Below are 19,773 nucleotides of genomic sequence, written 5' to 3'. Positions count from 1 at the left end.
CTCTGCCTCCCAAGTGCTGGGATTAAAGGCGTGCGCCACCACCGCCCGGCTCCTGTTCCTATTCTTAAAGCTAAGTTTGGGAATTATGACTCCCACTCCCTAAAAGTAACCTACTCTGTGGCAGTGTCTCTCATACTCACACTGAAGAACTCCATGTCACCAGGCCACCACTAAACCAGTCGGTAAGCAGTGTGTCTTAGAGGCTGATGTCACCGTTCCGGTAAAGCCTTAGCTGTGACCCCTGAGCTGGGGGGCCCTGAAGCCGTCTGCCACAGACACCTACCGAGTAGTACACGTCTGTCATCTGCAGGAGGTTTTTGGTGCTTCCGTTCTCGTGCATTTCAATGGCTTCTCGGCCCCACTCTTGCGAGCGAGGATTCTTGGGGGCATCGGTGTATGGGGACATTTGGAAGTCCCCACTTTTGAAGATGAGTTTACTTATGTCATTTTTACTCTTTCTGTGAGAATTAAAAAAAAAAATGTGCAACAAGATTCTATCAATAGGTTGTGTCAAGACATGACATCTTCGACAAGACTGAGTGTGATTTGCAATGTAAATAAGACTGGGAACGTAGTATAATTTACTATTTGACTAAAACACTAAAACTGCCATGAGGGGTCCCCTCTGCCATTCAAAAAAAGATGCAAAAAAGATTTTCCCAATGTAAAGAGTCTAAAAGTGGCATGAAGATGACCCTGGAGAAGCTGTTAGTGTCCTGTCCTCTGGGAGAAGAGGGCGCTGTGCCCTTGGGGTAGCCAGGGAGACAGGAACAGCGTTCACAGACTATGGAGGGACAGCAACTCGGTGATGGTTAAACATCAGAAGCCACAGGTGAAGCGTCAGTGCTGTGCTTGGGTTTCAGAATGGAGGGCCAGACCACAGGGTGGTGCTGGCTTAGGAAGACTTAGCCCCTGGCTCACCAGGTGGTTACTAGTGACCTGGGATGGAGCTGGCCTCTCCTCTCTGCGGCCAATGTTTTATTTACAACTTAGCCACAAAAACCTCAGGAGGGCCACCTGCTTACAGATTCTCCACATTGTCATTTCAGGAGCTCAGAAACTGTGAGGTTTTATGGCTTAGATATGGTTAAGACAACGGTCTTAAACTCTAAGACAACTGTCTTCAACCTGTCTTGTGGGCCAAGGATCAGAAACACTTAATTATATTTGCTCTGAGTAAGAGACTTTAAAGCCTGTTGTTCTTTCTTCAGCACTTTCAGTTCCTGGGAAAAGCACAGAAATGACTCTGCCTTCAGTGCTGGCTTCCTCCAGGCTCAGAGCAGGCTGCCAACGCTTCCCATTCACTAACCAAGAGTCCAGGTTCCCTCCTAAAAGGACTACACGGCTGTGGTAGAGAATGTTGCCAATGCAAGGCCCATGTGCCCTAGCTGCCAGGCTCTGTTTCTCTGGGTAACTGCCCTCAACGGGTTCACACTTATCTTTAATGGTAATCTAAGAAGGGATACTTAAAGGCAGTTGATTATTCTCGGCGGCCTTCCTGGAGGCAGAGGATGCCTTAAAATGTCCCTTTAACACTGGCACAAAAAAGAGTTAACTAGCGATTTTGGAAAGGTCCCTCCAGCTGTCACGTACAAATAATTCTTTCCTTTTGGTATCATCTAAATCAATGACTGTAATGTTCCTTTACTTGAACAGAGAATTGAGACAAGGGGGAATTCGTTCTTTCTTTCCCTTCCTTCTCATGGAAACTCGATTGCAGGAAGCCTGGAACTGAGGTTCATCCAAAAAAGGTCCTCCTTTTTTTTTTTTTTTTTTTTTGGTTTTTCAAGACCGGGTTTCTCTGTGTAGCCCTGGCTGTCCTGGCACTCACTTTGTAGACCAGGCTGGCCTCAAACTCAGAAATCCACCTGCCTCTGCCTCCCAAGTGCTGGGATTCAAGGCGTGTGCCACCACCCCCTGGCTAGGTCCGACTTTTTTTACTGCTAAAATAGTTCCTTTCCTTCCTCTGTCTGCCTCTCTGTACATACACAGCTCTGAGACGACTGACGAAACCATACAGTATACTCATAAACATTTTTTTAAACGTATTCACAGTGGTGTGACCATTGTCACCTCCAGAAGTCTCAGACCCCTTATCAATCAACCCCAACTTCTCCACCCTGACCTCTGCCCTAGATTCCCACTGGCCTACTTTCTGTCTCAATTAGATGCAGAGACTCTTATAACTCCCTTTTCCTATCGCACTTCAGATGGTCTTAGAGATGCCTCATTTTCCTGAGAACAAGGGTTTGAAGGTTCACGTGTGTCAGTCGGTGGCTGACAGAATGTGCCTCTGTCACATCTGGGTTTTGTGCCCATAGGCGCTAGGACTGCTCCTCTCCCCACCCCCCTTTGACTCTCAGGAATAGGACTGTTGTGAATATCCAGGTCCAAGTTCTTGTGCAAATGGCTCATAAGCATCTTCTGGGACTGGGAGTCCTGGGTTTACCAGACATTCAAAGCTGCTTTTCTTTCTTCTATCCCTGGCAGCCATGTGTGCCTAAAGACTCCAATTCTGCCACATTCTCATCAACATTCCTTATTTTCTGTTATTTATTTATTTTAAGACACTCTTGCTATGTAATCCTGGCTGTCCGGGAACCTGGAACCCACTATGTAGACTAGGTTGACCTAGGAAATCCAAGTGTCTCTGCTTCCTGAGTGCTGGGATTAAAAATCTGCTTCCTGAGTGCTGGGATTTAAAAATCTGCTTCCGGAGTGCTGGGATTAAAAATGTGTGTGAACAACTTTGGTTGTTTTTAAAACAAAACAAAACAAAACAAAACAGCTGCCTGTATACCTGGCCGGCTTTGCACTTGCTTTATAGCTAAGGATGATTTTGAATTCTTTATTCCTCTTGCCTTTCCGTCCTGGGCTGGGATCATAAGGAGGACGACACGTTGTTCTTTGGTTCTGCATGGCTGCGGAGCATGCGCAGGGACTTTGCTTTGTTCTTTGGTTCTGCATGGCCGTGGAGCATGCGCAGGGCTTCATGCACGCTAGGCAAGCGCTCTGAGCCATGTCCTCAGCTCCAGAGTTTGTAAGTTTTTGATTTTGATAAAGTCCTTTTTATTTTGTTGCTTTGGAGACAGGGTCTTACTATGTAGTCCAGGCTTGCCTAGAACCTGCTAATAAACCCAGGCTGTCCTCAGAGTCATCTTCCTTCTGCCTCAGTCTCCCAAGTGCTAGTTTACGCAAGGTTCAGAATCCACCTTCATATAGCACAGGTCATGAAAGGGGGATCTAAATGAGAGGTCTCACCACTCACCTGCAACAGGTAACAATGAGTGCCACGCCCAGGATGAGCAAGAGGCCACCTCCTGCGGCTGCGATCACCACGGTGACGAGCTGATAGGCTAAACACAGAAGACAAAGGAAAAAACAAACAGGGCTGATTGGCAGGAGGTCCCCAGTCCTAAGTAAGCCTCCACCCCACCCCACCACCGCAGGGAGGCCCTAGCTGCTCTCCCCCACTGCCTGCTTTCTGGCCCAGAGATCCTCCAAGGCTGGAGCTCTGCTTTCTTTGCAGTGAGAGGATTCCCTCTTTCAGCCCCAAATTTCTTTCTCTAGAGCAATCCTAATGATGTCACTAAACCAGAGAAGAGACAGGCAACCATCAAGTTTCCCCAAACTGTTCTGAAAGACTTTACTCTTATTCCCTCTCTCACTTGGGTGCTTTTTATCCCGTGAAAATTATACATCAGGAAATTTAACTTTTTATCTTGATGGTAATAGTGAAGATAAAGATTCGTGCTTCACCCTGGAGGCAGAGGCAGCCTGATCTACATCATGAGTTCCTGCCAAGCCAGGGCAGCAGTGAGACCCTGCCTCAAAAAACAAAACAAAACACCAGATATTTGATTCAGTTTTAGAGTCTTACTTGGTAAAACAGAACGGAGACAGGTTAAACTCTTCAGTTTCAAAAGAAATGTTAACAGTCTGCTAAGTCCAGAGTCTGTGTTCACTGTGTAAAGCATGCCAGAGACCCAGGAGGCTCCTTATACATTGATTTAATTACCAGAAATTAGCACTGATAGAAGCATATATTATATATAATAATGCTAACATATCTAATTAGTTGGATTTTATATCTGTATATTGTAGCAAAATTTATGATAAATTATATTAAATTTCTTATTTTTGTATGGATATAAAATTAAAATTGGTTTCTCGGGTTACAAGATCTAGTTTGAAAGAAAAAACTAGATTTTTTTTCTTTTTACAAAAATACACATTTTATATTTCATTACCAATGTTTTATTCAACTATTTGTCTGTGACATGACCAAAGAGACCAGGTAAGGACATCAGGATCCACTGGGACAGTTACAGAGGGTTGTGAGCCATCACATAGGTTCTGGGAGTGGAACCCAGGTCCTCTGTTAGAGCAGACCTGCGCTCTTTCCCACTGAGCCATCTCTCTAGCCCCAAACGACCAGACTCTTTACAGTATTCTAAGACTGATCCATGATCTGCAGACATGGTTATAAAGTCAGGGCCATGGCACAGCTCTCCTGCTCTTGTCCCGTCTGCTCGATGGACTCATAGATCAGGGGCTATGAGTAGAACATGCAGGCGATAAGCTATGCACCCCTTATCTATCCTTTTATTTAAGCAAAGCCGCAAAGAGGCCAGATTATTATGAAGAAGTTTAGTTCTGCAGTATAGAGGGGACAAGGTCAGATCAGAGGGTGTGTCCCTCTTCTTCCTTGACTCTGATATATGCGCCCAGATCTCTCTCGTATGTTTCAACTCCTGCCATATTATTACTTTTACATAATTATTTTTAATTTCATATATTAGTGTGTGTGCACACGTGAGTGAACAGACAAGCCTCTTTGATGTAGCCATTGTTCATTTTTTAAAAAAATATTTATTTTATGCACTTAGTTAATAGATACCTATTTTATGCATCACTGACCATGGAGATCAGAAATGGGCATTGGATTTCTTGAAACTGGAGTTACGAATGGTTGTGAGCCACTATGTGGGTGCTGGGAATAGAACCTTGGTGCTCTGGAAGAGCAGCAAGTGCTCTTAACCACTAAGCCATCACTTCAGTCCTCACCCCCATCCCTTCTAAAGAATTAATTTTTTTTATCATTTGTATATTTGAATGTGTGTGTCTGTGTGTGCTTTGTGTGTGTATGTGCCAGAAGAGGGTGGCAGACCCCAAGGAGCTGGAGCTACAGGGAGTTGTGAACAACCCAAGTTGGGGCTTGAACTCTAGTCCTCTGGAAGAGCAGCTCGTGTACTTAACCCCACACCATCTTTCCAGCCGGCATCCCTGTTCTTCATCTCTACCAGCTCTGCCCTGAGCTCCTGTCATGTCTTCTCTGGACAGCAAGTCTGACCTTGCTGTTTTCTTCTTTTAAGAGACTTTGGTGGCTCCCAGTGCTCTTTTTACTTATTTATTTACTTACTTATTTTCATTTTTGAAACACAGAGTCATGGATAGCCCAGGTGGGCTTCTACCTTGCTATGTAGCCAAGGATGCCCTTGAACTCCTGCTAGCCTCTACATTCAGAGTGCTGGGATTACAGGCAATCACATCTGGTTTCTCTATGCCCTGTACCCCCTTTTTGGACAGGGTCTCATATAGCCAAGGCTGGCTGTGAACTTCTGCTTTCTGCCTCTCTATCTCTCAAGTGCTGGGATTACAGGCCTGTGTCACCATGCCTGGCTCCCCTGGTCTTTTTGTTTTTGGTTGTGTGTGTGTGTGTGTGTGTGTGTGTGTGTGTGTGTGTGTTTGCATTGTTGTATATGTGTGTGCTACCAGGGAACTCTCTCTGTAGACCAGGCTGGTCTTGAACTCAGAAGTCCACCTGCCTCTGCCTTCCAAGTGCTGGGATTAAATGTGAGTATTACCATTGCCTGGCTGTCTTTTTCTCTTTTTAAGTTGAGATAGACTCTCAAGAGCCTAGTAGCCTATACTTACACTTACTATGTAGCCCAGGCAGGTTCTAAATTGAAATGATCCTCCTGTTTGAGCCTGGGATTACAGGCATGTGCTACCATGCCTAGTTTCTTCTTCTCTTAAAAACCAAAATCTAAATTGAGCAGTAGTGATACATGCCTTTAATCCCAGCAGTCAGAGGCAGAGACAGGCAGATATCTGTAAAGTCAAGGCTAGCTTGATCTACAGAGCGAGTTTCAGGACAGCCAGGGCAACACAGAAAGACCCTGTCTCAAAAAACAAACATAAAAGTTTAATTTTTATTCTACACATCAAACTAAGTTTTCTCATTTATAGCAAAACAAGCAAATATCTATGATAGCAGTGATCTTTGCAAGGGGCCGCAGGTTACATTCCTCTTTGAAATAATTTTGTCTAAAAAAACAAAAAACAGGGGACTGGAGAGATGGCTCAGAGGTTAAGAGCATTGACTGCTCTTCCAAAGGTCCTGAGTTCAATTCCCAGCAACCACATGGTGGCTTACAACCATTCATAATGAGATCTCACTCCCTCTTCTGGAGTGTCTGAAGACAGCTACAGTGTGCTTACATATAATAAATAAATACATCTTAAAAAACAAAAACAAAAACAAAACAGAAAACAAAAAAAGCCATAAACCAATATACTTTGTAGGAAAACAGATGGAACTGTATAGCATAAGCTGGACTCAGAAATATGAATATTGTCCTTTTCTCATATGAGAAACCTAAACTTAAAAAATATATATGTATTTCACACACACACACACACACACACACACACACACAAGAATGGCATGAAAGTAGAAGGAGCAGGGAACAATAACTCTGGCTATATAGCCAAGGGTAGCCTGGAACTCACCATGTAGCCCAGGCTGGCCTCACACTCATGATTCTCCTCCTTTAACCTTCCAAATACTAGACTTACAAGTGTGTGCCACCATACCTAGCAGGATAGCTTTTTAAATAAACAAAATAAAACCTTACTCACTTCCCCATCTTTCCCTTTAGGTATCAACTACCATACACTGCCCGTTCTTCTTCTTCTAATGGCATTCATTCACTGAGGACCAATATATTGGTAAAACACAGCCATATTCTGTTTGTAAAGGCCCCCATGTTTGGACGTCACAGCAATGTGAACACTTCTATGTATGTGTGTGCTATGGCAGCATGAGACTTGCAGTAACATGGATGGAGTTGGAAAATATACTAAGTGATCCCAGTGTGTAATGTTTGTATGTGGGGCTAGGAATGGATGTGAGGTGAGTTATAAAACCAAAAAGGAGAACGTGAGAGGGGACAGCTAAGAGTTAAGAGGGGAGGTGACAGGACACAGATGACAACAGGAAAGGAGTCTATGGGAGGTGGGAGGGACTTGAGGGGTTCATCGGGTAAAAAGAACCTAAAAGAATTATGTTTGAAAAATGCCAACGTGAATCTTGAAAGTGCGTATGCAAATTAAATATTTTAAATAAAAGAAATATAAAGGTAAGAGGATGAAGAGATGTCATAGACCCTTACCCACCTCTACCAAGGGCAATGTCTTACAGAATCATTTTAGGTGTAAGTGCTCACTTCTGCTTTCTGCGACATGGGGCTTCGTGGGCTCTTTCTTCCCCAGCGCCAACTGTCATGTTTGCTTCTGGCCGTGGAGGGGTGCTGTGAGTCTTTCTGTGAGATTGAGACAGTCCTGTGCTTTCTAGTGTGAGGAGATGCTGCAGAGAGAGCTGGGCTCCTCGGGCCTCCTTCCCCATGAACACACATTGGTAGTTCAGTGCTGGCCAGTGCCATCCTCTCAGCTTGCATTTTTCACCAAACCAACCTTGGATACCACCTTCCTCCAGAGCTCTTAGCTTTGTTTACATGTTTACTTGGGCGAAACCCATTGTCTGTGTACCCTACCCCTTCCCAGAACTGTTTAATCCCTCCACCCGTGCACTCTCGGGGAGGTGGGGGAGAATCCTGTTGACATTCTCAGCCACAGCTGATGAGGAATGAACACAACGCCCAGACTCATGTGGAAAGCAGAGAGGACTTTCTCTTTCAAAATGACTAAACCACAAGTCTGGGAAGGGAAGGAAGCCTGTGTACAGCCTTGTGAAGCAAAAGCAGAGAGGAGGTGGAGTCCCGATTGGGTGTGCTCTGTAAGTTCTGACCTCAGCTGCCCATTCTAGCGATCCCAGCCATGTCAGACACTCAGGTCCCAGGACACGTCCTTCCAATAAACTTTGCTTAAACTTGTCAGCCTTCCTCCAGAACTTTAATCGATGAACATCCTTTCACCTGTACAACAGACCTTCCTAGGAAGCTGTATTGGTTTTCGTTTAAAATTCATTCGGTGCTTAACCACATCAGGTCAGAGTTTTGCCTCTGAAGCTTTCCCATCCTCTTCCAACTTGACTCAAGGCCTTCCTTTTCTTCTTCTGGAGTCTTCCTTTCAGTCTCCAGGCTGTGTGTGAATCGAGGGTTGCTACTCCCTTCTGTTAGGAGAATTTTCCATGTGACTCACTCTCAGCTGGAGTTTCTGTCCCTTCCATCTCATCAGGCTACAGGGATATCAAATACAGAATAGTATTCCTCTCCCCCGATGCCTTGCTTCCTTCAAGTTCCAATGGGAAAGGACGGCCCCCAGCTGAGGCCAGCTAGCATTGACATGCGGGTGGTTAGAATCGAATTTCCTCCTGTTTTGTCTCTGGCTTTCCGGACATGCGCACTGAGCGATGTGCGCGTTCTGAGCTATTTCTGCTGACACACAGTGCTCTCTCCCTCTGATCTGAATCTCCCTGTGGCTGTATGCGATGGATGGCAAGGAGAGCAAAGTGAGACGTTCTTTCTATACCACGTTTTGGGTGGGTGGAAGACAGTCGGGAATATCCTTAAGTGGGGTGCTCTGGTTTGTTGGAAACTGAAAAGACAGCTCTAAAGAGCCACTGCAAAGCCAGAAGGGACTGCATTTACAAAAGCCAGAGCTTTTGAAGCAAAGGGCATGTGGAACGGATGTGAAAGGGAGATGGATGAAAATGTCTGTGGTAGGAAGAAACTAATGAGAAACAACGGTGCGAGTTCTGCAGTCTGATGAAGTGACAGTAACCATAAGTGGGAGAAATGGCTTTGAGGACAATCCGGTAAAAAGGTGTCGTAAAAGGTAGACAGAAGGAAATTATAGTATAGAATAGTATGGCAGTATCAACATTATCATAGTAAGAGTGTAGAAATTAAGTCACTGCACGGTTAAACAGGTGACAGGGCTGGCGAGATGGCTGGTCAGCACAGATGGCTGCTCTTCCAGAGGACCTGGGTTTGATTGCCGGCACCTACAAGGTGACTCACAATCATATGTGACTCTAGTTCCAGAGGATCCACTGCCCTCTTCTGGCCTCTGTGGATACTGGGTATATACACTGTGCAGATATATACATGTGGGCAAAACAATCACATAAAATTAAATTTTAACTTTAAAAGTTTAGGTTAAAAAATAGTATAGCTTAAAAAAAACAAAACAAAACACGGTTGGGCAGTGGTGGCACATGCCTTTAATCCTAGCACTTGGGAGGCAGAGACAGGTGGATTTCTAAGTTCAAGGCCAGCCTGGTCTACAGAGTGAGTTCCAGGATAGCCAGGGCTATTCAGAGAAACCCTGTCTCAAAATAAATAACATAAAATAAAGTAAAATAAAAAATTAAAAAAAAATAGTATAGCTTTAAGAGTTTAGGTTAAAAAATAGTATCTCCAGTGAGGTCCAATTATTTGCAAAAGAGACACACATCCACTCGGATGACACCTGCACTCTTCAAGCTGTAGGGTGCATGCAATGCAGCACATAATCAAGTTGCTGGGTTTGGTAAATTTCCAGATTCTGATTCCGTGGGTATGGAGTGAGGAAGTCTGGAACTCTGGGTGGCAGATGCCTGCTGGTCCTCATGCAGACGGTGTGCAGTGTGTAGTGGGTGACAGATGGCGTGCAGGCTCCCCTTTCCTTACCTTACACCTCTACTCTAATTGATTTTACACTGTTCTATGCTATGGCAAAGTACAGTTAATTTGAAAAAGAGAAAAAGGTGGCCAGCATGGTAGCGCATGCCTATAACCCCAGCACACAGAGGGCCGAGGCAGGAGGATTGTTGAGTTTGAGGTCATCTTAGGTTACAAAGTAGGTTTTAGGCTAGTATGGGAGATAGGCTAGATCCCAATTCAACAAGTAAACACATGCATACACATATACATATGCACACATACATATATACATACATATGTACATACACACATATACACATACATACACATAAATACACACATATACAAACAGGCATGCATGAGATGGGAAAAAGTTGAAGCAACTCAAAGCAGCAGGTGTGATGATATATACCTGTGCAGAGCAACCAACATAAGATTCAAGCAACTAAGAAAGTGTGCAAGCCTAAGAGAACAGCAGAAGAGAGAGGGCAGCAGAGGAGGAGGGGACAGCAGAAGAGGAGGGGGCAGAAAAAGGCAAAAGACAGGTCTGGTTAGAAAAGAATTCTGGACAAGGGGATAAGAAGACACAATTGTTGGACTTTGGGGTATGAACAGAGACAAATACTACATAATAAGAAGAGAAAAGGGATAAGCTAGTTGGGGTCCCCAGCCTGGGTATGGGTGACTTGCATGTCCTTGAAAGCTAAAGCCTTGGGAAAGACATCCTACCCTTTTGAAGGATATTTTCTACAGGCAGCAAGGCATGGAGCCTGGGCAGAACTAGAGAGCTAGCAAAAACACTTTAAAAAGGCAGGATACGGATTACCCTGGTGCCTAGAGTATGCTGGAACTGGGTGACAGCCAGGAATATAGAAGGAGAGAATTCCAAGGTCATGCAGTATCTGGAAGAGGTTGGCTTACTGCTCTTACTGGGCCTGAGAACAGCAGGTGCGGAGAAATCTGTCCGAGACATTTCCTGCCTATGGAAAATCCAGCTCGATGGGCTGGGCATGGTGGAGCAGACTTGTAACCCCAGAACACAAGAGATGGAGGGAGGAGGGTTGCTGAGTTTGAGGGTAGCAAGGTGGCACAAAACACACCTCAGGTGCTTCTGTCACGAATGGGGAGAGATTCAAGTGTCCCCCCAACTTCATAACCAATGCCCAGGGCTGGGCCCAGATCTCAGATAAGGAGGCCGCTGGCAAATGTGTCTCAGTGTGTCCTGCTCATGCTATCACGTCATAACATTTTTATTAGTCACCATAAAATGTTTCATAATACTAACTTGATGTTGTTCCAAGTCACCCCAGTTTAAAGACAAACTGCCAGCTTCATTCCTGAAGTGGACTGGGGCCGACTGCAGTCCAGGAGGGGGCTGCCCTCTGCTGGACATAATGATGGTCACTTGGATAAATGGGGAGGGAAAAGTGGCTGCAGGGACCTGAGAGAAATCCTGGTTATAGACCCCACAAACAATGGGGTTGATTTTGACCGCAAGAGCTTAGAGAATAAATGGTGACCGTTCATAGCAAACAAAACAAAAACAAAAAAACAACAAAACAATAAACATCAATGGCACACAACCCAGGAAGTGAGTTCATGCATGAATTTCACCTTCTAGAAAGATAACTATTCCCTTGAACACAAATGTAGAAAGCCTTCAGGAGGCGGAGGCGGAGGCAGGGGAATCTCTAAAAATTCAAGACCAGTCTTGTCATAGTGGATTTCAGGCTAGCCAGTGCTACATAGGAAGACTTTTTTCAAAAAAAAAAAAAAAAAAAAAAAAAAAAAAAAGAAAGAAAGAAAGAAGAAAAGGAAGAAAAAGAAAGGAAGGAAGGAAGGAAGGAAGGAAAAAAAGAACAAAGGTAGGGTATCCTGAAGACATAAAAAGTGGGACATACAAGTAGGGAATAGTAATGGGGGGGGCGGACAATACACAACACACAGGAAATAAAATTGCGCCTACTTCCAACCTTAGATAGTTACCATTCGAACATTTACCTGTATGAGACAAAGCCATCCTAAAACTGTCTTGATTCCTATAATTCATACTAGGCTCTCCCATATCCTGTATCACAAATTTTATTTCATAATTTTGTTTTCGTTTTTGAGACAGGGTTGCTCTGTATAGCCCTGGCTGTCCTGGAACTCACTTTGTAGACCAGTCTGGCCTCGAACTCAGAAATCCACCTGCCTCTGTCTCCCGAGGGCTGGGATTAAAGGCGTGTGCCACCATGCCCGGCTTATTTCATAATTTTGAAGGTAATTTCCACCTCAAAAGCATCTGAAGGCGAAAAGAATACCCATGCAAGCAAATCTACCCTGCCTCATACCGCTCCTCAGGGAGAAGAGGAGCCTGAGACCGCATACTTGCTGCACTATCAGCATGCTTGGCGGGGCTTGGACCGCGCATGCTCCCCTTCTGGCACTGCACTGGAAGTCTCCTGACAATGCTGTACAGGCGCACTTGCTCGCTGCAGTTATGTAACTCCCCTGTGCTAAGACAGATCGATAGCTCCCTAGCAGCAGTCACCCACTGCAGCCTCAGTACCTCCCCTGCCCAACAGCTCTCTTCCTGGGCGCCCTGCAAACCCAATGCTGTGCTTCCTGTCTCTCCCCGCACCCCCAATTTGGGCACACCCACATATAAAGTGTTCCTCAAACACCATGTGATTGCCCCAAGACTCTAAATGAGGAACGTTCTTCATACTCTCATCCCACCCATGTATCTGTTCAAAGTCTTTTAAACCTCCCTCCAATTCCACGACTTCCGGGAAACATTCACGAGTGTCTTGCATTATCCTTTAGGTGTGGGCTCTGCTCTGTGGCTCCTACCTCCCGCGTGAGTTGCTGTGTTCGCGGCACAGGCAGAGCTGTGCAGGGGTCTTATTTTTTCCCCTACACCTCGAGCTTGGGAAAGCACCACACAAGGCTTACTCTCTGTTTGTTTGTTTTCCCACACACCTAGCACAGAAGTTAAGCACACAGTGGAGAGGGGAGGAGCCTGCCTGCCAGCAAACTTGGCCGGCCACACACAGTCACATTCTCTCCTTTGGGACACTTACGGTTTCCACAGTTGAGTCCACCGAGGCCAAATGGGCAACTGTAAATCAAGAGAGAGACAAGATAAGACTCAGTCTCAAATCACAACAAAATCTGTAAGGAGGCAACATACGTGAGAAATTTCTTCAGTTAGGATGGGTTCTTTATTAGGGTAGTCTGTCTTTTATTCTTTCTCTTTTTCTGGAGGGGGAGGGAGGCATTTTTCAAAACAGCGTTTCTTTGTGTTTTCAAAACAGGGCCTCTCTGTAGACTGGGCTGGCCTGGAATTCAGAGATCCACCTGCCTCTGCCTTCTGAGTGCTGGGATTAAAGATGTATGCCAACACTGCTTTTTATTTTGTGTTTTAAATAAGCATACTTCATTCTATATCACTGATTATCAATAAGCTATTTGTTACAGGTTAAACATTCCTGAAGACCCCCACATCTGAAATATCGTCAAACCCTAAATCTTTTTTTTTCAAAAAAGGTTTGTTTGTTTGTTTGTTTAATGTATATGACTACACCATTGCTCTCTTCAAACACACCAGAAGAGAGCATCAGACCCCATTGCAGATGGTTGTGAGCCACCATGTGGTTGCTGGGAATTGAACTCTGAACCTCTGGCAGAGCAGTCAGTGCCCTTAACCGCTGAGCCATCTTTCCAGCCCCAGGGTAGTATTTTTTTTTTAAAGACATTTGTAACAACTTCATCAGGAAAAGAGAATAGGGACCCTACCTCATACAGGTTTCATTTTCAAGCCTATATCCATCTTCACATGCTGAAAGAGAAAAGGAAAATCCATGAGGGTTAACGTGACCAAAAGTCACAGTTAGTTAAACATCAGCCACCCAAAAGTCCACAGGACTATTCTAGATGCAGAGAATTTTTAAATTATCTATATCCTGATCTGAACACTGCTGTCATGATCAAGAAACTTTTCTTGACCTTATTGTGCCTCAGTTTCCCATCAATAAAAAGAGAATAATGAGAAAACAGTAACATCAATGTTTCTTGAAGAGGTGATATAAAATAAGGCACAAAAGTGGCTCCCATGGTCTGGCATCTAGCAATCATTAGGTAAATGGCTCCCTTTGTAATTATTGTTCAGCAATTCTTTTAGTATGTTCTCTAGAGATGAAAACCATCACCCATGGAGTACCCTTCCATTATAACACGGGCAAATCTTTACCCACTTGGGCACCCTCGTTGTGACCTGGCTCTCTTAGCCCTCTTTCATGAGGAGGTAGGCATGCTATGGGTGATGCTCTCTGGAAACTCAGTCCTGGTTGATGCCCAGGTTTTCATAAGCGAATGCTTGCCTTGTTGTCTGTTCCAGCAATTCTAGACAGATCTAGATGTGCCCTAATTTTCTTGCCAAGAACATAGCTGGGTTACTGCATAGGGTAAGGTCCAGCTCTGCTCCCAGATCAACAGTTCTCAAGCTTGTCTAATCACAGGACACTTTCGATATTACAATAACTGCTCAACCAAGCAGCAGGAATGCTAACCCATGCGCAAGTGAAAGCAGACAATGAAAGATCTCCTGGCAGATCTTAAAACCTTGGCTGTCTTGAAACTCACTCTGTAGACCAGGCTGGCCTCAAACTCACAGAGATGCACCTGCCTCTGCCTCCCAAGTACTGGGTTTAAAGGTGTGAGCCACCACCACCCACCCAGCTATGAACTTCCATGGGTTTGGTTTGGTCGGTCTGTCTGCCTGCCTGCCTGCCTGCCTGCCTGCCTGCCTGCCTTCCTTCCTTCCTTCCTTCCTTCCTTCCTTCCTTCCTTCCTTCCTTCCTTTTCTTTTTATAAAAGAAAATGTATTTATTTATTTTATGTATATGAGTATACTGTAGCTGTACAGATGGTTGTGAGCCACCATGTGGTTGCTAGGACTTAAACTCAGGACCTCTGCTCACTCCGGCCCACAGATTTATTTATTCATTATATGTAAGTACACTGTAGCTGTCTTTAGACACACCAGAAGTGGGTGTCAGATCTCATTAGGGATAGTTGTGAACCACCATGTGGTTGCTGGGATTTGAACTCAGGACCTCTGGCAGAGCAGTCAGTGCTCTTTACCACTGAGCCATCTCACCAGCCCAGTTTGGTTTTTCAAGACAGGGTTTTGCTCAGTGTAGCCCTGGCTGTCCTGGAACTCTCTGTAGATCAGGCTACAGACTGTTTAATCTAAGCAGCAGCCACAAGAAATCCCCATTGCAGGATGCCATGGACCACATTGCTACAATATCATAGTAACTTCTTGGTGAGCATGCCCAGAGAAACTTCTTGTGGGCCTCAATGCCTAAAAAGACAGGGATCTCCTGGCCCACACTAGTGTGCTTTCTGGACATCGTGGGTTCTGATCATGATCTTTCTGGTTAGTGTCTGATCTTAGACCTTGCATGTAAACGCATGGCCTTCCTGGGCAAATACACCATTTAGCTTTGTGCATGTTCCCTGTCCCTCCAGTCTCAACAAAGTAGCCAGTATTCTCTTAATCCAACTTACCTCTTAAAGAGGAACATTTGCTGTCTTGGAACTCATAATTCTCCTGCTTCAGCACCCCAAGGCTGATGTCACAGGTACGTGAGACTATGTCCGTTCCTCCACCCCCTTTTTTCCTGTGCCATACCTAACCAGCGAAATCTCTGATTGCTTTTTCTTTTTTTAAATAATAATGTGTCAGAGTGTGGTGGTACATGCTTTTAATCCCAGCTGTCTATAGGCAGAGGCAGACAGGTCTTTGTGAGTTTGAGGACAGCCTAGTCTGTATTTTGAGTTCCAGGCCAGCCAGAGCTACCCAGTAAGTAAGACCCTATCTCGAAAAGAAAATCACTTTATTGTAATGAAATTAAGAAACAAAAACATCACTGGCTCAGCCACCTGCTGAAATACACACTTGATCTGATCCAAATCCTATACATTTCTGTAAACTTCAATACAGTTAAGACCTTCTAGGCTGAAGCTGTAGAGCCTCACTTAGGGTTTTATACTTTAACTATCAGTTACACCTTTCATGCACTTATCCACCACAAAAAGGAGAAGTTCAACACAGTTGAAACTAGAAAAGCAGTTAGTTTTATGTTCTCTTTCATGGTCTGTGTCCTTTTGTCTTTATTCTGACCCTCCTCATCCTCACTTGGTCTCCTTTCTAAATGTGATACTGCACCCACACTGACACTGTTTGCATGTGTATACATCACAGGCCAGGGTCTGCATATATGGGAGAAGGACATATGGTTTGGTTTGGTTTGGTTTCTTTCTTAATTTGGGTGACCTTGCGTAACATTATACCTTCTATTGCCATCTATTTCCTGCAAATATCGTAACATCATTTTCTCTACAGCTGAGTAATGTTCCATTCCATTTTGTGTACGCACCACATTTTTCATTATCCATTTACCTGTTGATGGACACCTAGGTTAGTTTCGTTTCCTTGTTATCGTAAATGGAGCAACAATAAATATGGGCGTGTGAACATCTGTGCGGTAGGACACGGGCTTCTCTGCATAGATACCAGAAGTGAAATAGCTGACTCCTGTAGTCCTATTTTTAATCTTTTAAGGAACGTCTGAACTGATTTCCATACTGATGTATTAGTGGGAGCCCTCCCACCCCCACCCCCAGCAGCATCCCCACAGGGCTTCCTTTCCCACATCCTCTGACATTTGCTGTCAGATTTGTTGATGACAGCCATTTTGACTGGGGTGAGGTGCTATCTCAAAGTGGTTTTAATTTGCATTTCACTGATGACTAGGGATGCTGAACACCTTTTAATAAGTTACTGCCATTTGTGCATCTTCTTTTGTAAATGACTTTTTCATGTCGTTCTCCCTGCCCAGTCAGTACCGTTTCAGGTTCATGTTTGTTTATTTTATTTTTTATTTTGTGTGTGTGTGTGTACAGCTGTGTGTATGTTACAGAGCATGTGGAGGTCAGAGGTTAAGCCTCAGAAGTCAATTCTTTCTGCCACCTTATGGGATATGGGAATTGAGCTAAGTTCATCAGGCCCACGTCCCTATCCACCAAGCCATCCTGCTGATCCCCTTTTAATATGTAAAAACCTTGTTTCTTTACTTGAAATTTCTTTCTTTCTTCCTTCCTTCTTTCCTTCCTCCCTCCCTCCTTCCCTCCCTTCCTTCCTTCTCCCTCTATGTCTCTGTTTTTGTTTGTTTGTTATTTTATTTTTAATTTTTTTTTTTTTAGATAGAGTTATTCTGTGTAGCCCTGGCGGTCCTGGAATTCACTCTGTAAACCAGGCTGGCCTCGAACTCACAGAGATCTGCCTGACTCTGCCTCCTGAGTACTGGGGTAAAGGTGTGCACCACCACTGCCCAACTCATGATAAGAATTTTCAATAGGTGTTTCAAATCCTTTATTCAGCAAGATAGAGTGTCATGTCCTATTTTGAGAAAAGATGAGGCTGAATCCCCTAATCTTTTCTTTTTTTAATATTTATTTGTTTATTATATGTAAGTACATTGTAGTTGTCTTCAGACACCCCAGAAGAGGACATCAGATCTCATTACAGATGGTTGTTAGCCACCATGTGGTTGCTAGGATTTATCCCCTAATCTTTGACACCCTGAGTTCTCTGTCTCAGGAAGGCAGGGCCTCCTCTACAGAACAAGCAGAGTGCTCCCTGGCCTGAGTAGAAAGCATCATGCCCTCACTCAGGTCCCCCTCCTACTGTGGGCCTCTGAGGCATGCTCCAGTGGGAAGCCGATGAGGGATGACTTCTGGCTCAGACTACAGGAGTGCTCCACGGAAGTACTCCACTAGGACTGCTCACCTCTCCACCCACCTCCACGTTGAGGTAGGCTGATCTCACCAGTCCATTCTATTCTAAACACTTGTTCCTGAAGACATTTTTACATTTGTCTACCTCCCCAACCTCACGTGCCGAGGGGGGAGCTTTCCACTCCTGGTTGTCACCCAACTATGCACAAGCTCCATCTGTTGTCCGGCCTATGCGCTCGAGCTGACGGCTTGGGCTATTTTCATTTAACATCACAAGAATCTTGACCACGCCCCCCCCCAATGATATTTTTCTAATCGAAAGAACACAAGCTGGTAAGGTGGCTCGGTGGGTAAAGGCATTTACCTCCATGCCAGATGACCTGAGTTCAATCCTCAGGACCTACATATGGTAGAAAAAGAAGCAATGCTATTGGATTATCCTTCAGTCACACATGTGCACTCACACAAACGACCAAACAAATAAATATATATAAAAAAGTTTTTTTGTGTGTGTGGCTTTTTAAGATAGGGTTTCTCTGGGTAGCCTGGCTATCCTAGAACTCTCTCTGTAGACCAGACTGGTCTCGAACTCACAGAGATCCAACTGCCTTTGCCTCTTGAGTACTGGGATTAAAAGCATATGCTACCACTGCCTGGCTTGACTTTTTTTTTCCCCCCCTAAACTGTATTTTCTAAAGGGCGTATCCATCACTTATCAAAGATTGAGTGCCTGCTGCTCTTGGGAAAACCTTGTCCGCAAAGGCACTTTCAGTTCCTCACCACAGAGGGACTCTGACCCGGAGCACTAGAGACAGACCGATTGTGGCAAGAATTTGCATATATACAGCACTGAGCTTTGCCTACTGCCAAGGGAAAAAGCAAAACCAAGCTTAAAGTACACAGCGGAGTCTTCGTAAGGCCTTTGCAGGATACTAAGTAACACTTTGCAACTCCTTTGTCGGATACTAAGTAACACTTAGTAAAGCCTTTGCAGGACAGGGATGGTCTTAAGCTGTATCTGTTGTCCTATGGCCCGCTTCATTAGACACTTGACCCTTCCTACATTCAATGTTGGGTCTTAAGGCACTTGCCATCTGAAAAAATTAAGACTGCTAGAATCCTGGCTGCAGAGAATGTCCAGTGATTGAGAGCACTCACTGTTATGCCAGGAGACAGGAGTTTCCCTCCCAATCACCTGTAACTCCACTTTAGAGGATATGGTGCCCTCTTCTGGACTTCTAGGGTAACTTGTACACACATGTAACACTTAAGGCCCACAAACACATACAATTAAAATTAAAATTTTATGTGACGGTGCATGCCTTTAATTCCAGAGCTAAGAGGGCAGAGGCAGGAAGATCTTTGTTCAAGGCTAACCAGGACTTCATAGTGAGACCCTATTTTAAAAAACAAATCAACTCTCACCCCCACCCCCACCAAAAAAGACCTTTAAAAATGCTAATCTCAGCCTGGTCAGAGGGTACAACAAGGTTGCTAGAACCTATGCTTGTGTGGTGGGAGGAAGCTAGGAAATACAGGAAGGACACATATTTTAATTTTCAATGTCTGCACTCCAGCACGAATGGCCAGAAGATGTCACTGCTAACCCATCGGACAGGGCTAGAGTCCACAAACCTACTAGATCCAATCATCAGAGGACTGCTGGCCCTGCCCCGCTGAGGAAGCACCTCACAGGCCCCAAGGCTAATCAGGGTCTCCCCTTGCTGCTGCTTGGTCATTACCTGTAAGCATAAGGTTGGGGATACCTGTGTCACTTAAAGCACACATCCTGAAAATGACAACCTAGACAGGAGTGTGGTGACACCTGAGACAGGAAGATCGTGAGCTTGAGGCTAGCTGGGCTATCTACTGAATTCTAAACAGGCTTGGGTTAGAAGGGGAGACCATTTCTCACCTCTCTCCACAAGTCATCTCAAATTCGGACAAATCTCTGTGTAAACAGAGGATTGAAATGTGTATTTTTTTTTCTTCTAAATTTCTGCAATTCAAGTTATAGATTGCCAAGTTTTTATATGGTATTCACCCATATATATACAGACGCCTCTTACTATCTCCTACAAGACAGTTCTATATT

General features: G+C 44.6%; 1 protein-coding gene across 2 annotated transcripts in view; it reads right to left on the bottom strand.

The window, feature by feature from the left end:
• The window catches only part of Heg1 (heart development protein with EGF like domains 1), an 87,181-nt gene that overhangs the window by 8,149 nt on the left and 59,259 nt on the right, over window positions 1–19,773 (bottom strand). The window contains exons 13-16 of one of the 2 annotated variants that reach the window (XM_021184954.2): window positions 13,671–13,713; window positions 12,956–12,993; window positions 3,269–3,356; window positions 284–458 (exon numbers count right to left, since the gene is read on the bottom strand). In XM_021184954.2, coding sequence (XP_021040613.1) covers window positions 284–458; window positions 3,269–3,356; window positions 12,956–12,993; window positions 13,671–13,713 — 344 coding nt within the window. The remainder of the gene's footprint in view (window positions 1–283; window positions 459–3,268; window positions 3,357–12,955; window positions 12,994–13,670; window positions 13,714–19,773) is intronic. The other variant, XM_021184955.2, reaches the window with a different exon arrangement.

This window comes from Mus caroli, chromosome 16 (genome assembly GCF_900094665.2).
Source record: "Mus caroli chromosome 16, CAROLI_EIJ_v1.1, whole genome shotgun sequence".
In the NCBI taxonomy this organism is placed as follows: domain Eukaryota; kingdom Metazoa; phylum Chordata; class Mammalia; order Rodentia; family Muridae; genus Mus; species Mus caroli.
This window is presented reverse-complemented; position numbering and strand designations above follow the sequence as displayed.